We start from the raw sequence: 24196 nt of genomic DNA on the forward strand, positions 1-24196 counted from the left end.
ATTAAAATGAAAAACTGAACCAGTGTTTTGTTTCTAGACTAAATATGTGGAAATGAAAAACCTCTTGCATGGTGCAACTGAGTTACATTCTAGTCTCTGTTAGGTCCCGTCTCTGGTTAGTCTCTGGGTAGATCTTGTCTCTGGAGTGGGGGGTCTGGTGTGTTGTCTAGTCTCTATTCTCTGCAGGGGTCCCACCTCTGGTCTGGTCTGGTCTAGTCTCTGGTGAGGTCCCGTCTCTGGTTGCATTTGACTTTGTGAATTTGTGAAATTGTTCAAACGTGCAAATGCCTTTATTAAGAGAATCAAACATAGTCGGACACGAGTCCATGCATTTCATTGTACTTACTCAATTCTGTTCTCTATGAAACTACAGCATCTGGTTAGCCCAGCCTAACATAAAGGCTGCAGCATAAAGGGGAAATAGTTACACAGCTTTGTCTGAAAGGAACTGGGAATTTTAGTGTGAATTATATTACTGCTTCAGACATGCTGGAAGGGGGATTTGTTAGTGTCTGGCAGAGTCGGGCTAGCAGGCTCTGTTAAACTTTCTTTATGGAAAGTTAACCCATCCAGCTACTGCCTACCTTTCAATTATTATTTTATTGAATTGGAATTTATTTCATATTACAGTTGCGTGTGTGAGGACCTCATCAGTGCTGGAGCTGAGCAGCTATGTTGGTGGTGAGGTCTCCATCCACTGCTCTGTTGGCAGGACCAAAGACGGCAGCCTGTACTTCTGCAGAGGGGTTTGCTCCAGAGAAAACATTCTCATTCAGACTGACGGTAAGGGCTCGGCCATCACTCAGCAGGGTCGATACAGCATGGAGGTCAACAGTGAAGATGGGGTCTTCAACGTGACCATAAAGAAGCTGGAGAGGGCAGATGCAGGGAGCTATTGCTGTGGGGCAGAAAAAAATGTGCTGTACCAGGATGTCAATCTCATGGTCCTAGACGGTAAGTGTTATATTTACGAAGTGTCCTACAGGTGATGGTTCAATAAAGAAATCCTTGGAAATTGAAATTAAAATAAATGATGTGTGTAGACAGACATCTAACAGATAATTTAAATGTGGTGTAGAGCCCAGCAGAGTTTTTCTCATTATTCCTCCATCCTGCTCTCTCAAAGCTCCCACTGTTCCCCCTGGATCTCCTCCCTCCGTTACCACTGTGCAGACTGAAGCAGAAACTCTGTCCTGGCGTGGCTCTCATTCCAGCACTCCATCATCTACAGAAAAGACAAACCAGCAAGGAAAAATCAACCTCTCAGGTAAATCACACTGACTGTCGTCGGTGTTGCTCACAAAGTGAGCAAAAAAAAAAAAGGTTTAACGTGTTATAATGCAACCTAATAAGAAAGGTTTAGATAATAACTTCACACTCCTGTGACCTCGGTCAAAACAATAGCAGCACCTGTGCATGATAACTCACAGAGTACAGATAATTATACATGCTGAAATGAAAACTCTACTATGAACCACGAGATGGACATAATGGCGGATTTTGAAAGCTATTTGGTCACTTTTGGGGGGAGCCTGCTGCTGGGAAGTAAAATGTATGATTACCTGCACACTTGCACATCTGTCTGTGTCGCCTGCAGACACCACATTGGTCATCATTGTATCAGTGAGCCTGGCCCTTCTAGTTTGTGCCCTCATCCCTCTTGTTTTCTACAGACACTGGAGGAGTAATGCTGGTGAGGCGTAATGCTGGTGTAAACCCAAAATGCGACAACACACTGAACATTCACCCCACAGTGGGAACTTAAACCAAAACCTTTCTGAAACTTTGAATCCTCTTTTCTGTTTCAGAAGAGCGGAGCCAACTTGAAGCAAACAAGGGTGAAGTGAGTGATTATTTTGTTATTCACCAATTTGGATTAAATGTGAAACAATGTCCATGGTTCTAGGAATCACTGTTAACTGTGGAGATAAAACAAATCCTCCTGGTGATTCTGATTTATTCACAGGCTCATTATGGGGATGGAAATGGAGATGGCGCCTCCACTCAGCAAACAATGAGGTTGCAGACATTCGAGCCAGATCCAGAGTCCGGTGTTCAGGATGCCTCCAATTATGCCTCCATCTACCAAGGCCTCGATCCCAAAAGTCTGGACTGAACACGTTTATTCTGCTTTTTGGCAAACAGCTCATCTTATTCTAATCTCTGTAATCTCTGTAATATAAATTACTTAGAGGACAAATGTTTGCATTTTTCCTGTGTGAGACCATCTTCATTTGCATGTCAGGGAGGCTATTCCACGCATCATTTTGTACACTTCTGAGGGTTCATTCTTACATCCTGTTCAGATGGATTGTTTCATGATGTCAGGAGGGAAGACTATGGCTTCATGCCCAAGTCAACCTGGTTTGCTAAAGCCTTTCAGAGGAATAGTGCTGCCCCAAGAAAGAAATATGGTGTCCATACTGGGGGCATATAAAGTTTCAGCTTGCTGACATTATAATTATAATATAAAAAGAACTTTACTGTAACGATGAATGTGCTCCAATTTGGTGGAAATATCAAATCCACTGTAAACTTTTTAATTTCTTCTCTCCCCATGCTCTTTGGTTTTCCACCGATTATTGACGTCTCCATTGAAGTACATGATAGTCAACCTCTTTGTGTTGAGCTCAGTGAGCGACTCTCGGCCGCTTCACTTGCGGGGGCCATGCATTATTAGTTGACCCCCTCAAAGAATTTTCCTGACAGATACATTCCTTTTTATTCCGGAAAAAAGGCCGGGATCCGGTCTCTGCGGAGGGGTCCAGTCTCTCGTCTAGTCTAGTCCTCTCTGGTCTAGTCTCTAGTCTGAGGGGGGGCAGTGTCTCATCTAATCTCGATTCTCTGGGTACCGTCTCTGGACAGGTCTCCGCTGCCATTATTAGTGACCCCACTCTGAGCATTTTCCCGACAGATATTCCAGAAAGAAAACTGGAGTAGTTTATGAGGACCCTTTGCATGCCAATGCATTGAAGCAGAAATCACTCTGAATCAAATCGTTTAGAATCAAAAATCGATTTTGAATCGAATCGTAGCCCCTGACTGACTAATTTTATTCAAATGTTTCTCTCAAATTGATTATGATTTGGTGAAAAATATGTCTCATTTGCTGCTAAATGCTTTAGCAGGTGCTGACAAAGTTGCCTACTGCTGATATTGGAGCAGAAATACAATAATAATAATAATTGAAAAAGAAAAAAGCTCATGGGAGCAGGCACACTGGCTTTCACCATACATATTTTCTAACACTGTATAGGCATGCACAACATACAGCCTTTAACCTCAACCTTCCTTTGTTTCTGTTCTCTCATTTTGATGTTTGCAACCTACAGTGCTTGTCTTCCGCTCGCAGTCAAAACCACAGGAGGAAGGTAGGTAGGTAAAGTGCTGACGTAAATATGAAGTCAATCCACAGAGAAAGGGAAAATGAGCAGAGCAAAAAAGAGCACCAGAGCAGGAGCATTATCCATCAGTATGAAAACCATCTCTGTCTTCGGTTGGCTCTTATACGGTAAGTGTCCTCCTGAGACACATTCAGTCATTGAAGCATATAACTTTGTTATAACACTTGTTGCACTATGTACTTTTGGCAGCTACGTGGGCAGAAGGAGCCAACATAAATGTAGAGGGATTCGAGGGGGGGGAGGCCTCATTCCTGTGCTCACACAAACTTGCCTGGAACAATAATAAATATCTGTGCAAGGAGGACTGTAAAGAGAGTGAAGCCGTGTTGGTTCGTGTAAAATCTGGTGGCAGAGCACAGTCAGGGAGGACAGCTCTGGTGGACTTAGGGAATGGAGCCTTCAATGTGACGTTCAGGCAGCTCCAGCTGTCAGATTCAGGCAAATACTGGTGTGGAGTGGACAGACTGGGAGTGGACACATACATTTCTGTGTTCTTGACTGTAAAGGAGGGTAAGTGCCTGTTTTCACTATTACTATGAATAAGATTTATTTATCGTTCTCTCGCTCTCTCATCACTTGTACAATGTGTAATTCCATAAATCTAATCAGATACTGTACTGTATGTTTTTGAGGTTCCTGTATTTTTTATAGCTATTCCATGTTGTGAGAGGAATAGGGGAGGCTACATGTGTATAGGCAGGAGCCCATGTTGGCTATAATTTTGCCTTCAAGTTAACAGAACACAAGGTCAGTAGATTTTTCTATTTCTCTCCGATCAAGGGCAAACAGAAATAACTTGACTTCTTTCCGGTGGCAAGTCAGTGACTTTTCCAGCTTGCTGACAACACTGGATTAAGGGACATTATGAAAGGCAAACACAGTGCAGAAAGACAGGGCAGGAGGTCGGTCAACTCATTCCTGCTGCTGCAGTTGACGGCTCCAGCTGGTGAAGATGAGGTCACCAGGAAATGTCTTGATACCCCCACTTGTTTTTCTGTGACTGGTGATTAAACTGATGAGTTGTACTGTTAAAACTAGGTCAACGCAAAATAATATCAAATATAATATATAGCTAACAGAGGTACTCTTGACTTTTGGTATTTTAAGTACGTTTAGTTTTGGTTTTGAAGGAAGGACCTGCGATATTTCTATATTGTTGATGCTGTTGCTATTATTTTTATTTATGTAAAATTGCACAATGCTTATTCTACCATTATTCTCCATTCCAGTTATAGCACAGGAAACAACAGTGACACCTGACGTTTCAACCACGTGGAGTATTTCCAGCTCAACACAATTAACATTTGGACAACCAACAACTTATACAAGTGGTCTGGCAAACCAGTCAACATGTAGGGAAAAAATATAATCACATTTTAATCCTTACAGTAGAAATCCTAGATAAAATATATAGACAGTAATATTGGTTCCTACCTTACAGCTTCAAACTGCAGTGAAGGAGCAGAACCTAGTATCAGCACAAGTGAGTTTCTACCTGATCATTTGTTGTGGCCTTGGTTAATGGAATTCAGCTGATGACTGACTCTTTATTTGATTGGATTTACTCCATAATTAAACTGTCTTTCTTGTCTTCGCCCAGGCATGGTGTTGAGTGCTACCGTTGGGGTTGTTACATTTGTTATTGTCATTCTCACTGTCTCTGTGGTTTCAATGAGGAGCAGGAAATGCAAGGACTTTATCTGTGCAGATGAAAGCGAGGTAAGAAATAAAGGCATCAACACAGCATCACAATTTACTCCCTGGAGAAAGGTGACCATTATGTTCCAGCAAATCAGATTAACTCAACAGAGATGAAATTTCTTTTCCTGGTTTCTGAGGTCAACACGTAACATATAAAGAGGAAGAGGAGTTTTTCAAAAGTCAGTCAAAAGAGTTATCTGTTTAATTTCAGTCTCAGGAACCCCACAACAAATGCATCTGTTGTCAGACAAATGAAATTGTGAGTGTCAGAGCTGTTGGTACATGGATCTTATTGCTGTATAATTTATTAATTTATTTATTTTTTAGCTTTGTCCCCCCCGCCTCTCGGTCTTCACCTGATTGGCTGCTAGCAGTAGTTTGGTTTCTACTTTACAAGAAAGCTAATGAAAGTTTCAAATAATGGTGACCTCTTCATGGCTACATTTTACATCTGTGCTTTTTCTACTCTAATGGTTGAAGCTATTTTATAGGCCTACTATTTAAATCATTTCCAAGAAGCTTCCTGAAGGAACTACATTTTTTGTTAAAAGGGAAAATAATAATCATAAAAAAAAAAATAATTGTGCAGTTGTGCTTCAAATTATGTCAGGTTTAAGAATAAATGTTCCTTAAAGCCAAAAAAATTTAAAATAAAGCAACACCATTTTTGTCTAATTTGTAATTTGATCATTGAAGATAAACTAATAAGCTGTTTCATACTATAGCAGTAACCCTTATAATGTGAGTTTTATTGCATATGTCAAACTTACTAATGCTTTTTTTTTTGGCCACTTTTTCACAGTCTGACTATGATGATGTCGGTGAAATGCTGTCAGTTAAAAAAACATCAGAGAAGACCTTTTACTCTCCGTACACGAAACCTGATCGACCAAAATCTGCATCTAGAGAAACTGGAGGCACAGTATGCATTCCTATCTATGAAAACATCTGCAGAGGTACCACGGATTCAAGGCAGCAAATGTCAAAACCATCCAAGGTATCACCTTGACAGCCACACCCGGCTGTTGCCGCCTATAATATTTGAAAGAGCAGGTCATTGGTCAGGTCACATACTGTTAAATAAAACTGTGGATATTCTAAGAAAATCTCCAGATGGTGACTGCTGGTCACTCGACATCCAGCCGTGACTTCAGAGTCACTTTGATATGATCGATGTGATTTCATGGACATTATTGGGCAGCTGAACCGTCTGGCCTTCTCTGCTTCATCACTCATAAGCAGCATTTACCTTTTTCACAAAGACACAGAGGTACGTCTTCTGTCTTTGTTTTGATGACTACAATGTAAACTTCTTACACGGAAACAGAAGAATATAACTTTTCTTAGTTGTTTAACTGCACGATTCTTAATATCTTTCTCATGCTTGTTTTCTCAGTTTAAATTTGTTTACTAAGATGTTGGGGCATCAAAAAAAAAAAAAAATGTTTCAATTAGGAAATGTAATTTAGCTAAACCACACCAGGCGTCCCCGCTTTTTGTTTTATTCTCATCAGTTTTCTTTTCCTTGGCTTTGTTTATGGGTTTGTGTGCTTTGAGATGAGATGACAGAACAATCTGCTCCTCTTGTGCATGAATACCAGTCAATGCAATGCCCTCTGGTGATAAAAGCAAATGGCTATGAAATGTGTTTTTAAAGTGCAGTTAACAAGAGTGGTATGGAGAGGGAAAGTGATAGGACATGTTGCTACATCGCTGTGCGTACTGATGGATGAATGCATGTTAAAGGTTTACACTAGGGAGACTCTTGGTGGCTGTATCAGTAAAAACACCACCACAAACAATTGCACACTGAGATAACTCAATAATAAGAGTTTCCTGAAGGTTACCATAAACCTGGGCAACATTAAATGATTTTTAATGATTTCTTTTTTTTCTTTCCAATATCACCCTTCAGGAAATTGTTATCGGACGTTAAATTAATTTATGAAAGTTTAGATTACATTAGATTAGATTTCCTTTGGAGAAATTCACATTGTTACAGCAGCAAGAAACAAACAAACAAGTAAACAACAAAGATACACAATAGCGGGTAGTGCTACCCATAGCAGCAGTTGCAACTGGGTAGTTAAATCAATATTGCACAGTTGTTCTTGTACATTATGTATTGCACAGTATTATTCTTAGTGTGTGTGTGTGGTCTACTGGGGGGTCAGTCCTGGTCATTAAACTGTCTGACAGCAGCAGGAAGGAAGGACCTACGATATCTCTGTGACTGAAGGAGCTGCACAGTGTATTGATGGTGTCCTGCATGGCGTGGGAGGCATTGTCCATCATTGATGATAGTTTTTCTATCATCCTCCTCTCTCCCACCACCTGCACTGACTCAAGGGGGCAACCCAAGTCAGAGCTGGCCTTCTTTATCAGCTTATCGAGTCTCTTCCTGTCGGCTGTAGAGATGCTGCTGCTCCAGCAGACCACTCCAGAGAAGATGGCTGATGCCACAACAGAGTCAAAGAAGGTCCTCAGGAACGCTCCCTGCACTCCAAAGGACCTGGGTTTCTGTAGCAGGTAGAGTTTGCTCTGACCTTTCTTATAAAGTGCATGGGTGTTATGAGTCCAGTCCAGTTTATTGTTCAGGTGAACACCCAGGTACTTACAAGAGTCCACTCTCTCTATATCCATTCCCTGGATGTTCAGTGATGACGGAAAGGCGTGGTTGTGTCTGCGGAAATCCACGACCAGCTCCTTGGTTTTCCCTGTGTTTATCTGTAGGCGGTTCCACTGACACCCGTCTACAAAGTTCTTGATCAGTTCTTTGTATTCCCTGTCATTGTCGTCAGTGATGAGGCCGACGATGGCAGAGTCGTCAGAGAACTTCTGCTGATGGCAGTGTGCAGAACTGTGCCTGAAGTCTGCAGTGTACAGGGTAAACAGGAAAGGAGCCAAGACTGTTCCCTGTGGAGCTCCTGTACTGCAGACCACCATGTCTGAGACACAGTCCTTATTCCTTGCTTACTGTGGGCGGTTGGTGAGGTAGTCCGTAATCCAAGTTGTGAGGTGGTGATGCACGCCTCATAGCTCCAGTTTGTCCCTCAGAGGCAGAGGCTGGATGGTGTTGAAAGCACTGGAGAAGTCAAAGAATGTAACTCTCACAGTGCTACCAGGCCTTTCAAGGTGGGAGAGAACAGATTGGGGCTCGGGGGCAGGGTGATTGGGGATGTGTGGGGGGTGGAGGTGTGAGAGGAGATGAGAATGACAGTATCACATGGTGAAAGTATGAGTGTGAAAGTAGCACATAGGGTAGCAGTGCAGCACAGTGGTTAGCGCTGCTGCCTCATAGCATAATTGCGGGCTCAATTGGGTCTGGGGCCTTTCTGTGCAGCGTTTGTGCAGGTTTACTCCGGGTACTCTGGTTTCCTCCCACCGTCCAAAGACATCATGTTTGGGTTAACTGGCGATTCTAAATTGTCTGTAGGTCGGGAGTGGTTGTTGGTCTTTGTCTGTCTCTGTGTGTTGGCCCTGTGATGGACTGCTGACCTGCCCAGGTTGCTCAAGAACCCCCACACCTCCGACCTGGAAGCGGATTAACGGTAGAAGACGAGGTGAAGTATCACATGTCAAGATACAGATGACTGCTTTTTTATAAACTACATTATACAGAGTGTACTAGAAATCCCGAAAAGACAGTTAAATCAGTATGCTTAATAGTAAAATCATATAATTGTTTTTTTCTTTCATTTGCAAAAAGCCTGTGATTTTGATTTGGATGTATCATTCATGAAAAAGTCTTTTGGAAAATGGGTCGTTCTCTCAGATACATATCTATGAACATATATACAACTTCCTTGTAGATTTTTTATTGACCTCTTTTATCAGAATAAACTGAGATTGTGTCCAATGAAGTGGATGGTTCTCCAGATTTTCCCTTTTGTTTGTATTTGTAATATTGACTTCAGCAACAAGAAGGTGAAATTCATTGCCACCTAAGTTTACATTGCACTAACCTTCACGATTTCCTTCAGGTGCCTCATGAATTCTCTCTAATTTCTCTATATATGCAAAACACAAGCTACAGGTGCTAATGTGTCAGGAGGCTACAGCAGACAGCCATTGCTCACAACAAGCAAACAAAAAGGAGCATTTAGCAGCAATTTTGCAAAATGGCAATTTTTTTTCCTCACAAGCTGTTAGTTCAAAATATCACATAACACTTAATAATAAAAATGTATATTCTCCGGGTTCCGGGTAGAGGACTCAGCTGTTTTCTGAAATGTTCGCCATAGTTGTTGTTGTTGTTTGTTTTATGGATTATGGATATGGATAAAACAAATATGAACGATCCAGCCAATAAAATCTAAATTCATAAGTTATTCAATGAATCTCAAATTCCGGGTGCTTGAATGAACTTGCCATTTTAAATCGAGGGGGGTTCAACTCTTTGGCGTGTTGCAAACCGAGTGGAGGGGAGCTCTTTGCGCATGTGCATGATTTTGCAAAGCGTGAAAATGAGCTGCAATTTTTCAATGAATGAAACTGCCGCTCTAAAACGTGTCCACTAGATGTCGCAATAGAAATGCTGTTTAATTCTGTTTATACCGGGGCTGAAAAAGTGGGCTACAGCTAGTCGGAAGCTAGCTTAGCTTCCTGCCAGACCGATTTGAACATCACGTGCTTTGGCAAACCTCATTGCCCCAAAATGTGTGTGTCAAAAAAGAAAAGTGGACACAGAGTGCAGAAAAATGGCCATCCTCCCATTTATTCACGGAAGTGAGTGGGAAAGCTGTGTGTTTGGTTTGTTGGGAAGGTGGATGAATAGTTGGCGGACCTGAAGAAACAGCACTCTGTGTTTACTCTTAGCCGAGAAACCAGTGACGCTGCAGCGAAAGCCAGCTACATTATAGCTGATGAAATTGCAAAAAACGATCTGAAGTTGTTATGTTTAAGTTTTTGTGCTATGATTTCACCGGCCCGGCCCACTTGAGAATAGATTTCCCTCCATGTGGTCCCTGATCTACGTTGTCAGTTTGAAGTTTGCTCGCCAGCCGCCAGCAAGCCACCAATCTTCAACCGGGTGCTTCATATTAGTCAGAGGAGACGAGTCGAGTTGGTAAGTGTTCGTGTTTTGTAGATATTGAGAATGTGCGTCAATGAAGCCAATAACGTGATTAACGCGGTTACGTGCAAGCTAACATTAGCTACACGTCTGCTAGCAGCTCGGTGGTGGTGGGCTGCTAGCTAGCTAGCTAACAAGGCGTCCGTGCTGGGATCCTGCCGGCTGAGTAACGTTAGCTGCCTGTCCATTACGGCTTTGACTTTTGCCCCAAATCATATTCGAAGTTCGTTCGCTTTCTAATATTAATATTCAAATGTACATCAATATTTTGCATATGAGAGGCTTGTTGGATGTTTAGCTCTCTTGTGTGTCTCGAGCTGTGTTTGAAATGTCCGACGATTTTCCGACACTTTGCTAATTGTGTCTTGTGTAACTGAGTGGCCCGAAAGCTTTTGACAACAGACAACCTTATCTTGGTGACGCTATACTTTGTATATGTGCTCTCTAAGCTCTTAACCTTTGTCTTTTCTGTTTGTCTCCTCAGGTTCGGGCAGAGCTCAAAAGAATCGTAAGCACAGACCTTCTCCAGTCATTCCTGGAGGGACCTGATGACCTGGGACAAAGCTGCGACCAGGTCGGGGAAGAAGCCCGCACTGAAAGCCATTTTGGACTGTCTGAAGAAAGATGTGAGTTGGACCAGCTGAGAACTGTAAAATTGGGCACCAGGTGTTATGTTTGCAATAAAATCTCATAACTGCTTATATTTGTCTTGTCGGACACAAACGAAAGGAGAAGGTCTGCTGGGCCGGCGCACTACCTAACCAAAGACCCATCAGACACATTTTTCTGCCATGAACAACAGCCCACACACACAACCACAACCTTTAACACAGACACTGGATTAGATCCACTCATGGGGGGGTGATAAAGTGATAAAGCAGAATAGTGGTGATGGGAGGAGGGAGGGGTAGAATAATGATGGGCGAGGAGAACAGTAGGATGGGTACAATAGTGATGGAGGAGGACCCAGTGCAACATGTACATCCCTAGATCTGATCGGACACTAAAGTTTTGTTTTCTTAATCCATTACCTCTGCAGTATTGTGATGGGTCTGTCGCGACTGAAACGGCTCTTAGACGTGAACGATGGGAGCCGGCTCCTTATTGGGAGCCATGTTTTGTTTTTTTTGTTTTTTTTTTTCCTTTCTTTCTTTCTCTCACTTTTTTCCTCTTCACACCACATGTGATTAGTCAATATGAGCTTGTCCTTTGTGTTTTGCGCTGAGCAAAAGAGAACATCGACACATGACATCAGGAAAAGAACCAAAATCTGGAACCATTTTAGTTTTGACAGTACAAAGGCAGAGTGTAGAGACTGCAAGAACAGAATATCACAATACCACAAACAACCTGCACAGGCTCCTGAGAACTGTCCGCCCATCAGTGCTTTGGAAAGATAAAACACAGTCAGTTGAGTGTGACATATAATGAAGGTGCCATTGTGTCTACTGCAACTGTTGCTGCTGCAGTATCTACAGCATCATCCAGTATACCACCACAACCACCTAAACCAACCCCAAGCTCTATGAGACAGTTTTTGCAGAAGTTTGTCACCCCAGCAAGACAGAACTCAATTGATGAATAACTGGCAAAAATGATTGCACTTGATTTCCAGTCATTTTCAGTTGTGGATGATAAAGGATTCATGAAGTTTATTCATGCACTGAATCCTATGTATGCATTTCCAAGCAGGAAAACATCTTAGGCATATATGACAGAGAATGTGCATCACTGCAAGAGAGGTTAAAAAAGCCACAGCAGCAAAGCACCACATCTTTCTTGTCAGTTATGTATCACTTCATTGAAAATTATAAAATGGTGTCCTGTCTTCTGGATTGTTCTGAGCTCAGCGACAGACACACTTCTGAGAACTTAGCAGAAGAGCTGCTCAAAGTGGCAAAAGAGTGGGATGTGGAAAACAAATTGGTTTGCTGTGTTACTGACAATGCAGCTAACATAACAAACAATTAAAATCCTGAAATGGACCTACCACACATGTTTTGCACACACAATTAACCTGGTTGTAAGAGATACTTTGAAGGTGATGAAGCCAGCTGTGGACAAAGTGAAGGCGATAGTGGAATTTTTCCACAGAAGCACAATAGCCACACACAAGCTCAAATCTACCCAACAACAGATGGCATGCCTGAGCTGAAGCTCAATCAAGAATGTATCACAAGGTGGAACGCCACCTTTCATATGCGAAAACGGATTCTAGAGTCCAAGGATGCAGTTATCTATGCACCTGTCGACCCTCTGAGCCAAGAGGAATGGGAAGTACTACAGGAGGCATGCACTGTTCTGGAGCCATTTCAGCAGGTCACTGTGGAGATCAGTGCAGACAGGTGAGTGTGCAAATGTTGTTGTTGTTATTATTATTATTATTAGTAGTAGTAGTAGTAGTTCTTTTTCTTCTTCTTCTTGCATTACTGGTATGAAAAGCAGATTAGACTTGATCGTAAAGAATATACTGTTGAATAAAAAAAAAAAAAAAAAAAGCATTTTGGAAACTTATGTACTCTTTTTCAGCCATGTCACAGCCTCCAAAATGTTAATCCTGTGCAAGGGTCCGCAGAGAGTGACAGCTGAGCACCGAACCAGAGTAACCACAGGAAAAGTGAAAGAGTTGGTGGATGCTCTCTGTGCATGCATGGACAGGGAATGGAATATAATGCTGTTCTCTCGGAAACCACCATTCTTGATCCAAGATTCAAGAAGCTGGTCTTTAATGACAGCAGAGCGGTGGATGAAGCTCTTCAGAGAATAACTGCAGCAGCAAGACCCACCCAACCAACTCCACTGCCAGGGGACTAAGAGGGAGAAGAGGGGGAACAAAAGGAGCAACAAGCATCTGCTGTTTAGAGGTTCTTTGAAGAATGAGCAAGTAGAGACACTACCAGAAGGAATCCCTCAGCAGATGCAATACTGGAAGTGAGATCCTACATTGATGAGCCCCTTTGCCAGAGAAGTGCAGACCCACTGAGCTGGTGGGAGACCAAGGCCTCAATTTGTCCACGTCTCATCCAGGTGATGACACGGAGACTGTGCATTGTGGCAACATCAGTCCCCTCTGAGAGAATCTTCTCCAAAACAGAGCAGATAATTACTGACAGAAGAAAAGAAAGTATCAGCTCCTGAAAGCTGAGGCACTTGGTATTTCTAAATGCCAACCTTTACCTTAATTAAAGATCTGGGTGTTCATTTTTTTCTTTTAGTTTTGCGTATTTTAATCTGTATTTTATTGTGTTGTGGTTTGCAGTGTTTTGTGTTGTATCGCTTTAAATTTATTTAAAAGGAAAAAGCAGAACATTTAAACAGTTAAAAGTTGAATTGTAAATAAATGTAAATGTAAATGGTATGGTTTTTGTATTTTATTTATTTTTTCCATTTTATGTAGAGTGATTAAATAAAAGCATATTTGTCATATATAAACACTTTTTTACATTAGTAATTCATTTTATGCATAATTTTATATTGTTGTTGATAATAAATTAAAGCAACCAAACAACCCGAAGAGCCGCTTGGGAGCCGAAAGAGACGGCTCTTTTTAGTGAGGTGAGCCAAAAGAGCTGGAATTCCCATCACTACTGCAGTAACATCCGAAAATAGCACCTACAATGCACATGCACACTCACAATGGAAAACCCAAGGAGACTCTTGTTAGTCTGAAAACATCAAGGTTTATGATGTCTGAGACTTGAGTAGCTTTTTTTTCTGCTTTTCAAGGCCCACAGTGAGACTCTGGCTGCAGCCATGAAGGGGACAACCAGACAGCCAGGATGCCTTTCCACGTGAGGTCTTCAATGTGGCAGTTGTGGCTGAGGAGACCATTGTGCTACACAACTTCAAGGATGTGCCATCCATCTTCGCCATGTTTCTGGGGATCATCTACTGCATTAACCTTGAGTAGCCACAAAGTATTCCTTCAAGTTCCTTCAGAGGGTAGTGATGAAGATCAAACCAGATCAAGCCTCTGCCAGAGTCCCCGGCGTCCGAAACAAGCTCCTGAGGTATAAACTGTAAACCATGCCCCACCTAGGAATGGGATGGGAATGCATTTTTCATTTGTTTCTGTTGACATGCATACGACAGCAAAAGCACTTAAGCAAACAGGAAAGGAAAAGCCTGTTATTTGTTGCATCGAATACATTTAAAGCTAGATATTGTTCAAATATGAAAACAACCAGCTGTAATCTGAAGTTTGAGTTTATATTTTGGCTGACATAGGTTCAGCACAGCTTTTGACCTTTTTTGCTTTTGCATCCAAAAGTATTGATTACAAGTTTGATTGCTCCAGTGCTGGAATGTGTATGTTCATGCAGGCAAACACCCAAACTGGGAAACTACAGTACTGTCAGTAAGTCTTTGTGTAGCTTTTATCGGTTTAACATTGGTTTTAATTAAAAAAAAACAAACAAACAAACAATGTACTCATTTGTGTGTTTTTATAGCTAATTTTTAAGTGAAAACAAGACATTCTTTTAGATTAACTTAACTTAATAAGCTAATTCAAAGGCATTATTTGATTGAAATTACAAAGCTGAACCCACTAATAAGGATAAGTGTACGGAATGCATATGGATGAATAAAACACTTTCTTTAATTAAAATTACACAGTTGAAGCCACTAATGGGGTTAAGTGAACAGAATGCACATAAATGAGTTTACTTTATTGTAAACTTGCATAGAAAAGTTGAAACAACAGTAACTGTACAGTCATGTTGACTCACAGAAGGCAATTCAAAGCTTAACTGGACTCAAAATAATGAGTTAATACAATGCATTAATCAATTTTGTTTTTACTTGAAATTTTGAAGCAGCTGCTTAAGATTTCAGGTAGAACTAGATAGATATTTTTTACAGTGAACCAACAACAAAAAACAAGACACAAAGCAACAAAAACTAGTGAACCAATTTCTCCCGGCCAAAAAAACGCATGAAAATCTTAGATCTTTTTCGTTTTTCAAAGTTAAGTGTTTGAATGGGTAAATACACAGGAGTGTGTTAAAGACTTTCTAGATGAAATTTTTGAAATGTAGAAACATCTTAAAAGAATATGAACTGTAAATTTGTTCATAGAGCTCATTCTCCCAGCTAATAGCAATACATAGGAGCTATCTCCTCTTCCTGCTTAAAATACTTGTACTATGTCAACCAGGTGTTTCTGACAGAAAGCTTTTGCTGACTAAATTATATTTTAAATTTACATAAAAAAATTGGACAGCAGGGTGGCACTAGAACAAACAGTCAAGTTAAAGCTTCTAAAAGCTCAATGATGAGAAACTCTCTGTAGGGCCAACACAATGTATAAAACTAAGCCAATAATAATACATAATAAATCATTTGCTCCAGTGTGGATAAAAGAAAAAGTTCACATTCCACAGTTTTAACTTTAGAAAATATATTATGTGTACATTGGGCTCGAGGACAGTGGCAGAGTGGCCCAGAGGCCCTGGGTTCAAACCCCAGCAACAAGGCCCACCAGTGGTAGGTCAGATAAATGGGAGGAGGGGGGGTTGCAACAGGAATAATAAAAACTGTGGCCAAATCAGTCAAACAAGTCACAGAACTGACTTGTTGTGGTAACCCCAAAAAGGGAATGAGCCAAAAGAGCAAAAAAATCTATACATTGGAGGTCAGTAATAACAAAACATTTGGAATGGCACATTGTGAAAAGTCCCTTTAGCTTGCGTTTATTATTCTCACACCTACTTTGTTGGAAGTGATACCAGACACCCTACTGTAAGCAGAGATTATGAAAAGAAGTAAAGAGTGACATTTCTACGCCTGGAAGGACAAAACACATGAGAGGGCAGAAAACTATTCAGATCTTATATGAAGGGTTTTTCAAGAAAGTGTGTGTGTATGTGTATATATATATATATATATATATATATAATGTACTTGAACTTGTGTGTTAAATATGATAGAAGTGGCAATATAGTGTTAAATGTTAGGTGTGAGTCAGTTTGTTTGTGAAAGAGGAAGAGGTTTTAAGATGAAAGTGGCTGTTTGAAAAAACAGTGCATTACCTTTTGGACAGGTTGCTGCCGTTTTGTGCTGCTGTGGGAGAATCTGACTCTGGAAGTGATGGGAGCAACCTGGATCTCCTGGAGAGCAACTGTAGCTGTCACTGTTGTGTTTCTACAAATACGAGGTGAGACTTTTTCAGCTTCTGTGATGTGACGCACGGCAAAGTCAAACAGTTTATCGAAAAATTCTCCAACTAATACACTCTATTCTGGCAGGTCCCATCTGCGCCACAATCCGAACCGTGACCGGAGTAGAGGGTCAGACATTGTCCTTCACATGTGAATATCCACCCGACTTCAAGAACAACGGTAAGTGCCTCTACCAAGATAGCAAGGACAAACCCCTTATATGGACAGACAAACACAACCAGTGGGACACAACTGGACGTTTTTCACTGTACGACAACACCACCGAAGCCTTCTTCATTGTCAAGTTGAACCAAGTGGTCCCAGAGGACAGTGGGACATATTGGTGTGGTGTTGGAGTGGAAGGGAATCAGGTCCCATCTTGTGTTGGTACCGTACAACTGAATGTTTTTCGAGGTATGAATATACTGAATATTAATGGTTCTACGTGGTTGTCTGTTATGAAAATTTCACCTTGACTCATTTATCCTGGTTACTGATTCCTCCAAGACAGATACTCTTTAGTTTATCTTGCTATCTCTGGCAAAATGTTGCATCAGGTAGCAGGACTCATTCAAAATATATTCTCCTACAATTAATTTTTTATTTTTTTTTTTATTTTTTTTACTTGTGACGCCCTTGAGGTCGTGAGATATTCACATAACGTTCATAAAGGAAAATGTCAGACCATATTGAAAATGAGAACAGAGACCAAGTTACTTTACCAACTCACCGTACATGTTCTGCTTTTCTTAACTCCGTCTTTCCATAGAAGCACTACTTTATTTAGGTGTTACATGTTTCTAAAATTGGCCACTTCTTGAAACTAATGATCTTTTTGTTGCCTTTTAATAGCAGAAAAAACTGCAGAAAATCTCATGCATTACAGTAAGTAAGATCTAAGCAGTACATGAGTTCCAGCTATGTGTATTTTATGTTTGCACTTATGATTTTTAATTTTTTTCCAATTTCAGCAACTGTAATGTCTTCCTCTCCAAAGGACTTCATAGTTGACAGTGAGTGATGTGTTTTTTAGAGTTTGTGCTCTATATGTAAAGTGCCTTGATGTAACTTTGTTATGATTTGGCGCTATATAAATAAATCTGATTTGATTTTGTTTGTGTCTGTCTACCTGTAGTCATGTCATTCATAATTGTATGTGTGTGTGAGTCGTCTGTGAGGTAAACTTCCATTGTTGCTCTGTCCCCCAGAGCTTCACATGCCCCTGTTCCTGACTGCAGTGATGTGTGTGGCAGCACTGCTTTTCGTCTGTCTGTTCACACTCGGCCTTCTTTGGGCTGTTAAACAGCAAGGATCAAGTCAACATGAAAATAGAAAGGTTCGTCTTCAAAGTTTTTTTTTTCCCCCCTCTATTGAGATGGAAATGTCATTGATTTTGTCCTTCACTTTGAATGTGAATGAAATGTGTAACTTCCACTGGTTGCCCTTGAGGATGAATTTGTCCTTGATTTGTCAATTTGTTTTATGACCAATGACCTAAAATGAACCAATTAGCATACTTTTCAGTGCTGCCTTACATTAGGAACTTAACCAAACCTAGTCAAGACTAGAATAAGTACGCATTCATTGTCATAATGTAATTTTTATTTTTGCTAGGATGTTGTAAATTTGAAATTAGGGAGAGCCGCTGGTACAGAATCTAAGTTTATGTTGCTCCGAACAGAGAGACTGAAACAATCAAATATCCATTTAAATGTTTGCTTTGTCCATTTTACGCTCAATCATTGACGTCAGCTTATCTCGGTCATTTATCAATTTATAATCAGGGACCTCCTATATTCCAACATACAGAAAGAAACAGAAACAACAGCTATTGTCCAGCAAACGCTAAAAGCAACTGTATGCCTTCACTGTTATCAGGTTTCTGTTCTCCCCACAGACATCATCATCCGATTATGAGAGCGTGACGCCCATGGCGGGAACTGAGCCTGAACACAACTGTGCTCATCTTTCACCTGCACCGCCGCCACCTCCGGACTTCTGCCCCCACTTCACTTCAAAGTACAGAGAGTCCATTGTCTCTCTCAGCCTGGGTGACTATGTTGATGTGGATGTACCAGGGCACATGACACAGTACCAACATCTGGATCTCAGCCAGTTGGAGGAGCATGTCTATTACAGCCTCAGTGGAAATCACAGCCCTAAAGATGAACATGTGGCTGCCAAACAGCAAACAAGCCACTGATAAGACATAATCATTTCAATTTATTTACAGCTTGGGAATAGCAATGCTCACATGAGCTGCAACACTGAGATCAGGGTTTCAATAAAATTGGATTATCCTTTGCTGTGATTGGAAAAGTTAATAACTCAGCACTTTAGCAAGTCAAATGTGTAAAGTGTACATTTTTTGCTATGTCTAGATTTAAATGTGTCAAAAAGAAAAGACAATTTACTTCGACTTACACTTTATTGCTATCCCAAAGAAAATTTGGTCACATTGTTTTATGACAATTATCACCACAATAAACCATGGGGTTATGTCTGACGGTGTCGCTTTTGTTACCATTTTGATGCGTCTCACATTTTTTAGAGGGGCTTGAAAGAGAGAGGAAGCTGACTAAACATAGGAAGTGTTAGAGCTAAGAGGAACCTAGGATAAATCCAAGACAGCAAGTCACAGATATAATGCATGCAGATAATCTATGTAACATGGAGATAATTTTCCTGTGTCTGATCTTTCTTGAAGCAGGTATGTTCACTTTTTTGCTTCTATCTCTATTTGGTGTGTTTGTGGGAGGCATCTTTCTCTGGTGGACTTTCTAAAGTCGACTTCCTGATTGTGTTGTTGCTTTTTTTGGCAATTGTAAACTGTGTTGACTTCTAAGTATTGGTGAGAAAATTTTTTAAATTAGCAAAAAAAAATAAAATAAAATAAAATAAACAAGACCTGTTAGTAAGCAGTTCACCTTTCAAAGGCAGAAAGACTAGACTGACACTGACGCTGGTTCATTTTTTTTGAGAAATATAAGCTTCATGTTTTAAAAACATTCCAATGAAATGTTGCTGAAGGTTCACTGTATCCAGGGTGTTTTACACTGAGAAAGTACAAGTAAAATCTTCTGATGTGACACATCCTCAAGAATCTACAACCAACTCCAGTTCCCCGATTTACTTTTTGCAGACTTGAATTAAGCAATTAAAAGAGAATAAACAAATCAAAGACACAGAGGAAACTGTGCCAAAGGGGCAGTAAAAGCTTAAGGTCGGTCTGTTTACATAAATACATGCAATAAAGTTAATGAGCTCAACAGCTGTTTGAAAATGTAAAGAAAATCTGACTTCCGCGGTGGATTCTCTTTGCTCTTTTGTAGGATCATGGGAAACTGAAGCAGTGTCACTAACCGGAAATCTTCACAGCGATATCACCATAAAGTGCTCTCATGCCAATGCCTATTCCAACATGAAATACTTCTGCAAGGGGGCGTGTAACTATGAAGACGTCCTAATAACCAGCAAAGAAAAGATTCTGGGGCGATACAGTATTAAAGATGAAGGAAACACATTCTTTGTGACCATTCAACGTTTGACACAGGAGGACGCAGGGACTTATTGGTGTGGGATAGACAGAGTGGGTGCTGACACATTTATTCAGGTGGTCCTCTCAGTTGTAAAGGGTGAGTTGATTCAGCATTGTGTATGAAAACTATGACGCCTCATCACTTTCATGATTCGTCCTTTTGTGTGAGTTCAGTTCACCAGCATGTGCTCAGTATTTCACAACACTGTCAATGTTTTGCCTAAGTTTTGCTTTTTCTCCACAGGAAGAAAGAAATTAAACACAAACACAGCAGACGGCATATAATAACTGAGAACAGATGAGTTAGTCTTTTCCTTATTTTTTCTTTTTTTTTAGGGAAAGCGCAGGATGCTGATTTGTTGAATTCAATTGCAGGTACAAATAAAAATGCTTTCTGGTACTATAATATGTCTGTGTGTGAGGCAAAGTCCTGAGTGATCCAACCTTACTGAGGTGTGATGTCTCTTTTCCAGAGAAGCTGGTGTACATTGGAGCAGGCCTCGGGGTTGCTGTGCTGGTGATGGTACTGGTGATAGTCTTCAGATGCCGAAAAAGAGACAGTGCGTCTTCAGGTATTAAACAAGCTGACGCATATCATATTATTTTTGGAATATTTTGAATATCATGGCATTTCAATCACCCATGGTCGATCACATCAGCCACAACTCTCAGGGTTCAGCGAGACTGAGTGGCAGAGCTTAACAACACCTTCCCCTCCAACATGAAACATGTGGCTGTCATCTTTGAAATCGGTTGGCAATCAACGAATACCCAAATATTAACAAGTCATTTATGAAGCTAGTCTTCACAACTGCTCTGAAAGCTGCAGAAGGTCTTGTAGCAACAAACACAGAAGCACTGCCTGCGGCCCTCTAACCAAGTTTGGCCATCATTTCATTCCGATCCTTTGAGGAACTAAACTTAAAGTAATAACTTCTGCATTTACTGTAAGTAATGGAAACAGCTGAAAGGAGAAAACTGCAACAGTCTTTAAACCAGCTCAAAATTTCATTATGAGGAAATCTACAGGAGGGATTATGCATGGGGCCTTGCAAAATTGCAACCAAAACCAAATGACATATAGACAAAACATGAACCTCCAGCCAGGGCAGTCAACCACGTACAAAATGAAAATACAGCATGTTTGATGCACATTTTGAACTGTAACTATTTGTATGCCTGAGGAGGGAGCATGGGAGGGAGAATCACAGGACACTCAAACAAACTTGTGGTTTGCATTTTGCCATCTATCCTTTCACAAAAGAAACACCCAGGCGATTCCTCCAATTTTCATGGTAAGTATCGTTTGGTGGAATTTTTTCCTATTTGAGAAAAAGGACAAATTTTCCCATAAAATTAAGCATTTGGTGGCTTTTGGACTATTTGACTCAAATGAAAGGAAATGAAACCAATTTGTAATTTCATGAAATAGACATGAACACATTGTTTATCTGTTTTGTTTTTCTTTTAATTCACATTTAAAGGAGCATGGATACTGCTTCTTGATTAATTTTTTTTTTATTTTTTTAGGAAGTAGAGGATAGTTTAACTCTTAGTTGTTTTAAAAGTGAAACAAGATGCACACCATGTGAACACTTCCTCTCCAACAGCTCAAGAGGATGAAGTATCAAATGGCAGGACTGACCGCACAGAAAATCTTCACTCTGACGTCGTTTTGTCGGAGGCTGGGAAACCACCAGGTGGCCTCTGTTATTCCACTGTCAGCTTCATAAAGTCCAGAGATGAGAGCATGGCTGCACCTCTACCAGCAACAGTGACTTACTCCACCATTGCAGACATGTCGACAGATGAAATAGCCGTCTGTGGTAATGTCTGAACGTGTCATGCTAAAGAACTAATACTTTAGCTGCTGCTCACATGTATCTCTAAGATTAAGTTCAGAAGTTGGTGTAAGTTTATCATTTTAATATAAATAAATATAATTTATTAATTGTTCGCAGTGCAGATAACATGAGATGAGATGACATTTAGACAGCCTATTGAAAAATCACTGACAAATTATATCTTTACTGTGATAAAATAAAATTGTAATTTCATTAAATAGAATTTCTTCTCTGGGATTTCTGTATTCTCCATGACAGTGTTTTCCTGATTATAATGAAGAAGTGAAACTTCAAGACACACAACTTGCACAAACAGAGACCCACGCAGCTGGAATATAATAGAAACTGAGCAAGACATAAGGAAGCGGCTGAGTCTCAGCTCCCATTTCACTTGCAGCATTATGTGAAAGGTAACATGATATGATATGTATCCTTTCACGTACAGCCATTTACCTGAATGTAAACAGATATGCTATCAAGCTTATTTTCCTCGGTGAAAGGAAGAGCCAGTGAAATAACACTTTCTTTCTTTCAACCGACAGTTGAATGCAACAGAAAAAAAAAAATATTTGCGTGGTAATTAAATAAGTTTTTGCTAACGATTAGTGTAGCTCTCTTCAGAAACATTCAAGCACATTTTCTCAAATCAAGGCCTTCACCAAAAACACCTTGATGGTGATGGTGCCATCTGCTGGTTACATTTTTTTAAGCATGGAAAGTTCATTTATATCAAAGTGCTTTATGTTGGCAAAATGAAAGCAAATGAAATAGCTTAAATAGAGTATTAAGAAGCATTTGGCGCTTGGACAGATCTTATCTTGTCCTAACAGTTGGTGGAGAAACAGAGTGATTTTCTGATCCAAACACAACAAGTTCTGTCTACTCTTGGTGACTTTTGCATTTGGACTCATCTGTCTGGGCCTCTGTAATTTTTCACCCAGGGGAGACATCTGTAAAACAGTTGAGAAGATACCTTTACTTCAAATCAGGATCAACCAAATTCACAAACATTAGCTAATGTTGCTGTAACGGCCAAACTAGACCGAAGGCTGTAGCAAGAAAACCCCATAAATATATTCAGTTAAACAAGAGTGTGTTTAATTGCTAACAAATAACAACAAAAGCAACAAATAATTCAGAAAACCATGCTTTTTTTCTATAGCTCGGAAATTTTAATGAACTTGTAAACAAATGTGTAAGTTATATTGTATCATGGAGGTGGCGTCAGTATATAAACTGTTGTAATGCTCCTAGTTTTTTTTTTTTTGTCCTGTCATCCTGATCTTCTGAATTTATAAGTAGGCCCTATTGGCATTTATTTAGCTGGACTCACTCCAAAAGTTAAAGTCAAGTAAACAACCAGGACAAGGTCATTTACAAAAACACTGCATTTTACCTGGCTAAGATTCCAGATATGTCTGCCCATCACAATAAAGCAGAGGCTGCAGTGTATTTTTACAGCAGTTGAGATATTACACTGTTACATACATCAAATGTTTCTAAATGAAATCAAGTCTTGCGTACTCTGTTGCCCTGTCGTCTCACATATATTAGTACATTAATCATCATCTCTTGAATACACGATATAAATAGCTGAAATTATCATGATTTTCATGATTATCATGATTTTGCTCATCATTGTGTCTGTGCATATTCTCATTCAACCAGGTCATAGTTATATCATAAGTCCTAAGTCCAGTTGTGTTCGATTCAGTTGTTGGCCAGTTACTCATCATTGTGATAAAATGGTCGCTGAACATTTTAACTCTCGAGTTCTCCCTTTCTCACCTCCCTTCCTGTTATCATTTACACCCTTCATCTGACCAGAAAAGACTCATTTCCTCATTTTGAAAAGCAAGTTTAAAGTTGTTAATAATTGAAAGTAGAGGTTGAGACAAAAAGGCGTAAAGAGAGAACATATTTCAAGAACTTTGACTCAGTAGTTCAGAAATTTGGATCAAAAACAACAGTGATCTGGAAAAAAATGAACTGAGACAATGATAATGCTGCAGAACGTCATCATCTACTCAGTGACAGGTAATATCAGCTGCTCCTCTGCTTTTGATTCTGCCTTTGACCTTGATGAATGTGAAATACATTTTTTGCAGATTTTTTTAAGGTGAAATTACTTTTTTCTTACATTTTTTACTACAGTATGTTTGAGTTTACTGTCTGCAGCAGGCGACTTAAACTGTAAGTACAAAATAAAATGAGTATGCCCCTAAGAACAAAACTCTGAAGTATTTATACTTAACATTACTATGTTTTGCTACTTTAACATTAATGTACTATAATTGGCAATTATTTGTGGATTCTGTCTTCAAACCAGAACTATTTAATATATATTTACTAATATATAATCAATAACTATATAATATATTAAAATATGATAAGCACCCATTGTTCTACAAAATAAGTACAGTAATTTTCCTTTTGATACTTAATATACTGACTTTGAATAGTGACCCATGCAT

The 24196-nt window shown here is 40.0% G+C and overlaps 2 protein-coding genes across 9 annotated transcripts; both read left to right on the forward strand.

Moving 5' to 3' along the window:
* Positions 1-3205: 3205 nt before the first annotated feature.
* On the forward strand, positions 3206-6145 carry LOC115044181 (CMRF35-like molecule 3). Its single transcript, XM_029503123.1, has 6 exons — positions 3206-3511; positions 3594-3914; positions 4634-4756; positions 4846-4887; positions 5005-5123; positions 5908-6145. Exons 1-6 carry the CDS (start codon positions 3427-3429, stop codon positions 6112-6114), a joined length of 897 nt encoding a protein of 298 aa, XP_029358983.1. The 5' UTR covers positions 3206-3426; the 3' UTR covers positions 6115-6145.
* A 92-nt stretch (positions 6146-6237) lies between these two features.
* LOC115043728 (CMRF35-like molecule 8) lies at positions 6238-22377 on the forward strand. Of its 8 annotated transcripts, XM_029502689.1 has the most exons (11): positions 6238-6375; positions 7520-7634; positions 10664-10805; positions 13906-14189; positions 16223-16336; positions 16428-16754; positions 17193-17225; positions 17312-17353; positions 17549-17676; positions 18238-19050; positions 19673-19808. In XM_029502689.1, exons 5-10 carry the CDS (start codon positions 16270-16272, stop codon positions 18541-18543), a joined length of 903 nt encoding a protein of 300 aa, XP_029358549.1. In that variant the 5' UTR covers positions 6238-6375; positions 7520-7634; positions 10664-10805; positions 13906-14189; positions 16223-16269; the 3' UTR covers positions 18544-19050; positions 19673-19808. The 8 variants fall into 8 exon arrangements, with proteins under 8 accessions (XP_029358549.1, XP_029358468.1, XP_029358381.1 ...); XM_029502608.1 differs by lacking the exons at positions 6238-6375; positions 7520-7634 and having other exon boundaries at positions 8312-10805; XM_029502521.1 differs by lacking the exons at positions 6238-6375; positions 7520-7634; positions 10664-10805; positions 13906-14189 and adding exons at positions 15946-16042; positions 19483-19563 and having other exon boundaries at positions 19673-19727.
* The last annotated feature ends 1819 nt before the right edge of the window (positions 22378-24196 follow it).

This window comes from Echeneis naucrates, chromosome 1 (assembly GCF_900963305.1).
Source record: "Echeneis naucrates chromosome 1, fEcheNa1.1, whole genome shotgun sequence".
NCBI classification, from domain to species: Eukaryota; Metazoa; Chordata; class Actinopteri; order Carangiformes; family Echeneidae; genus Echeneis; species Echeneis naucrates.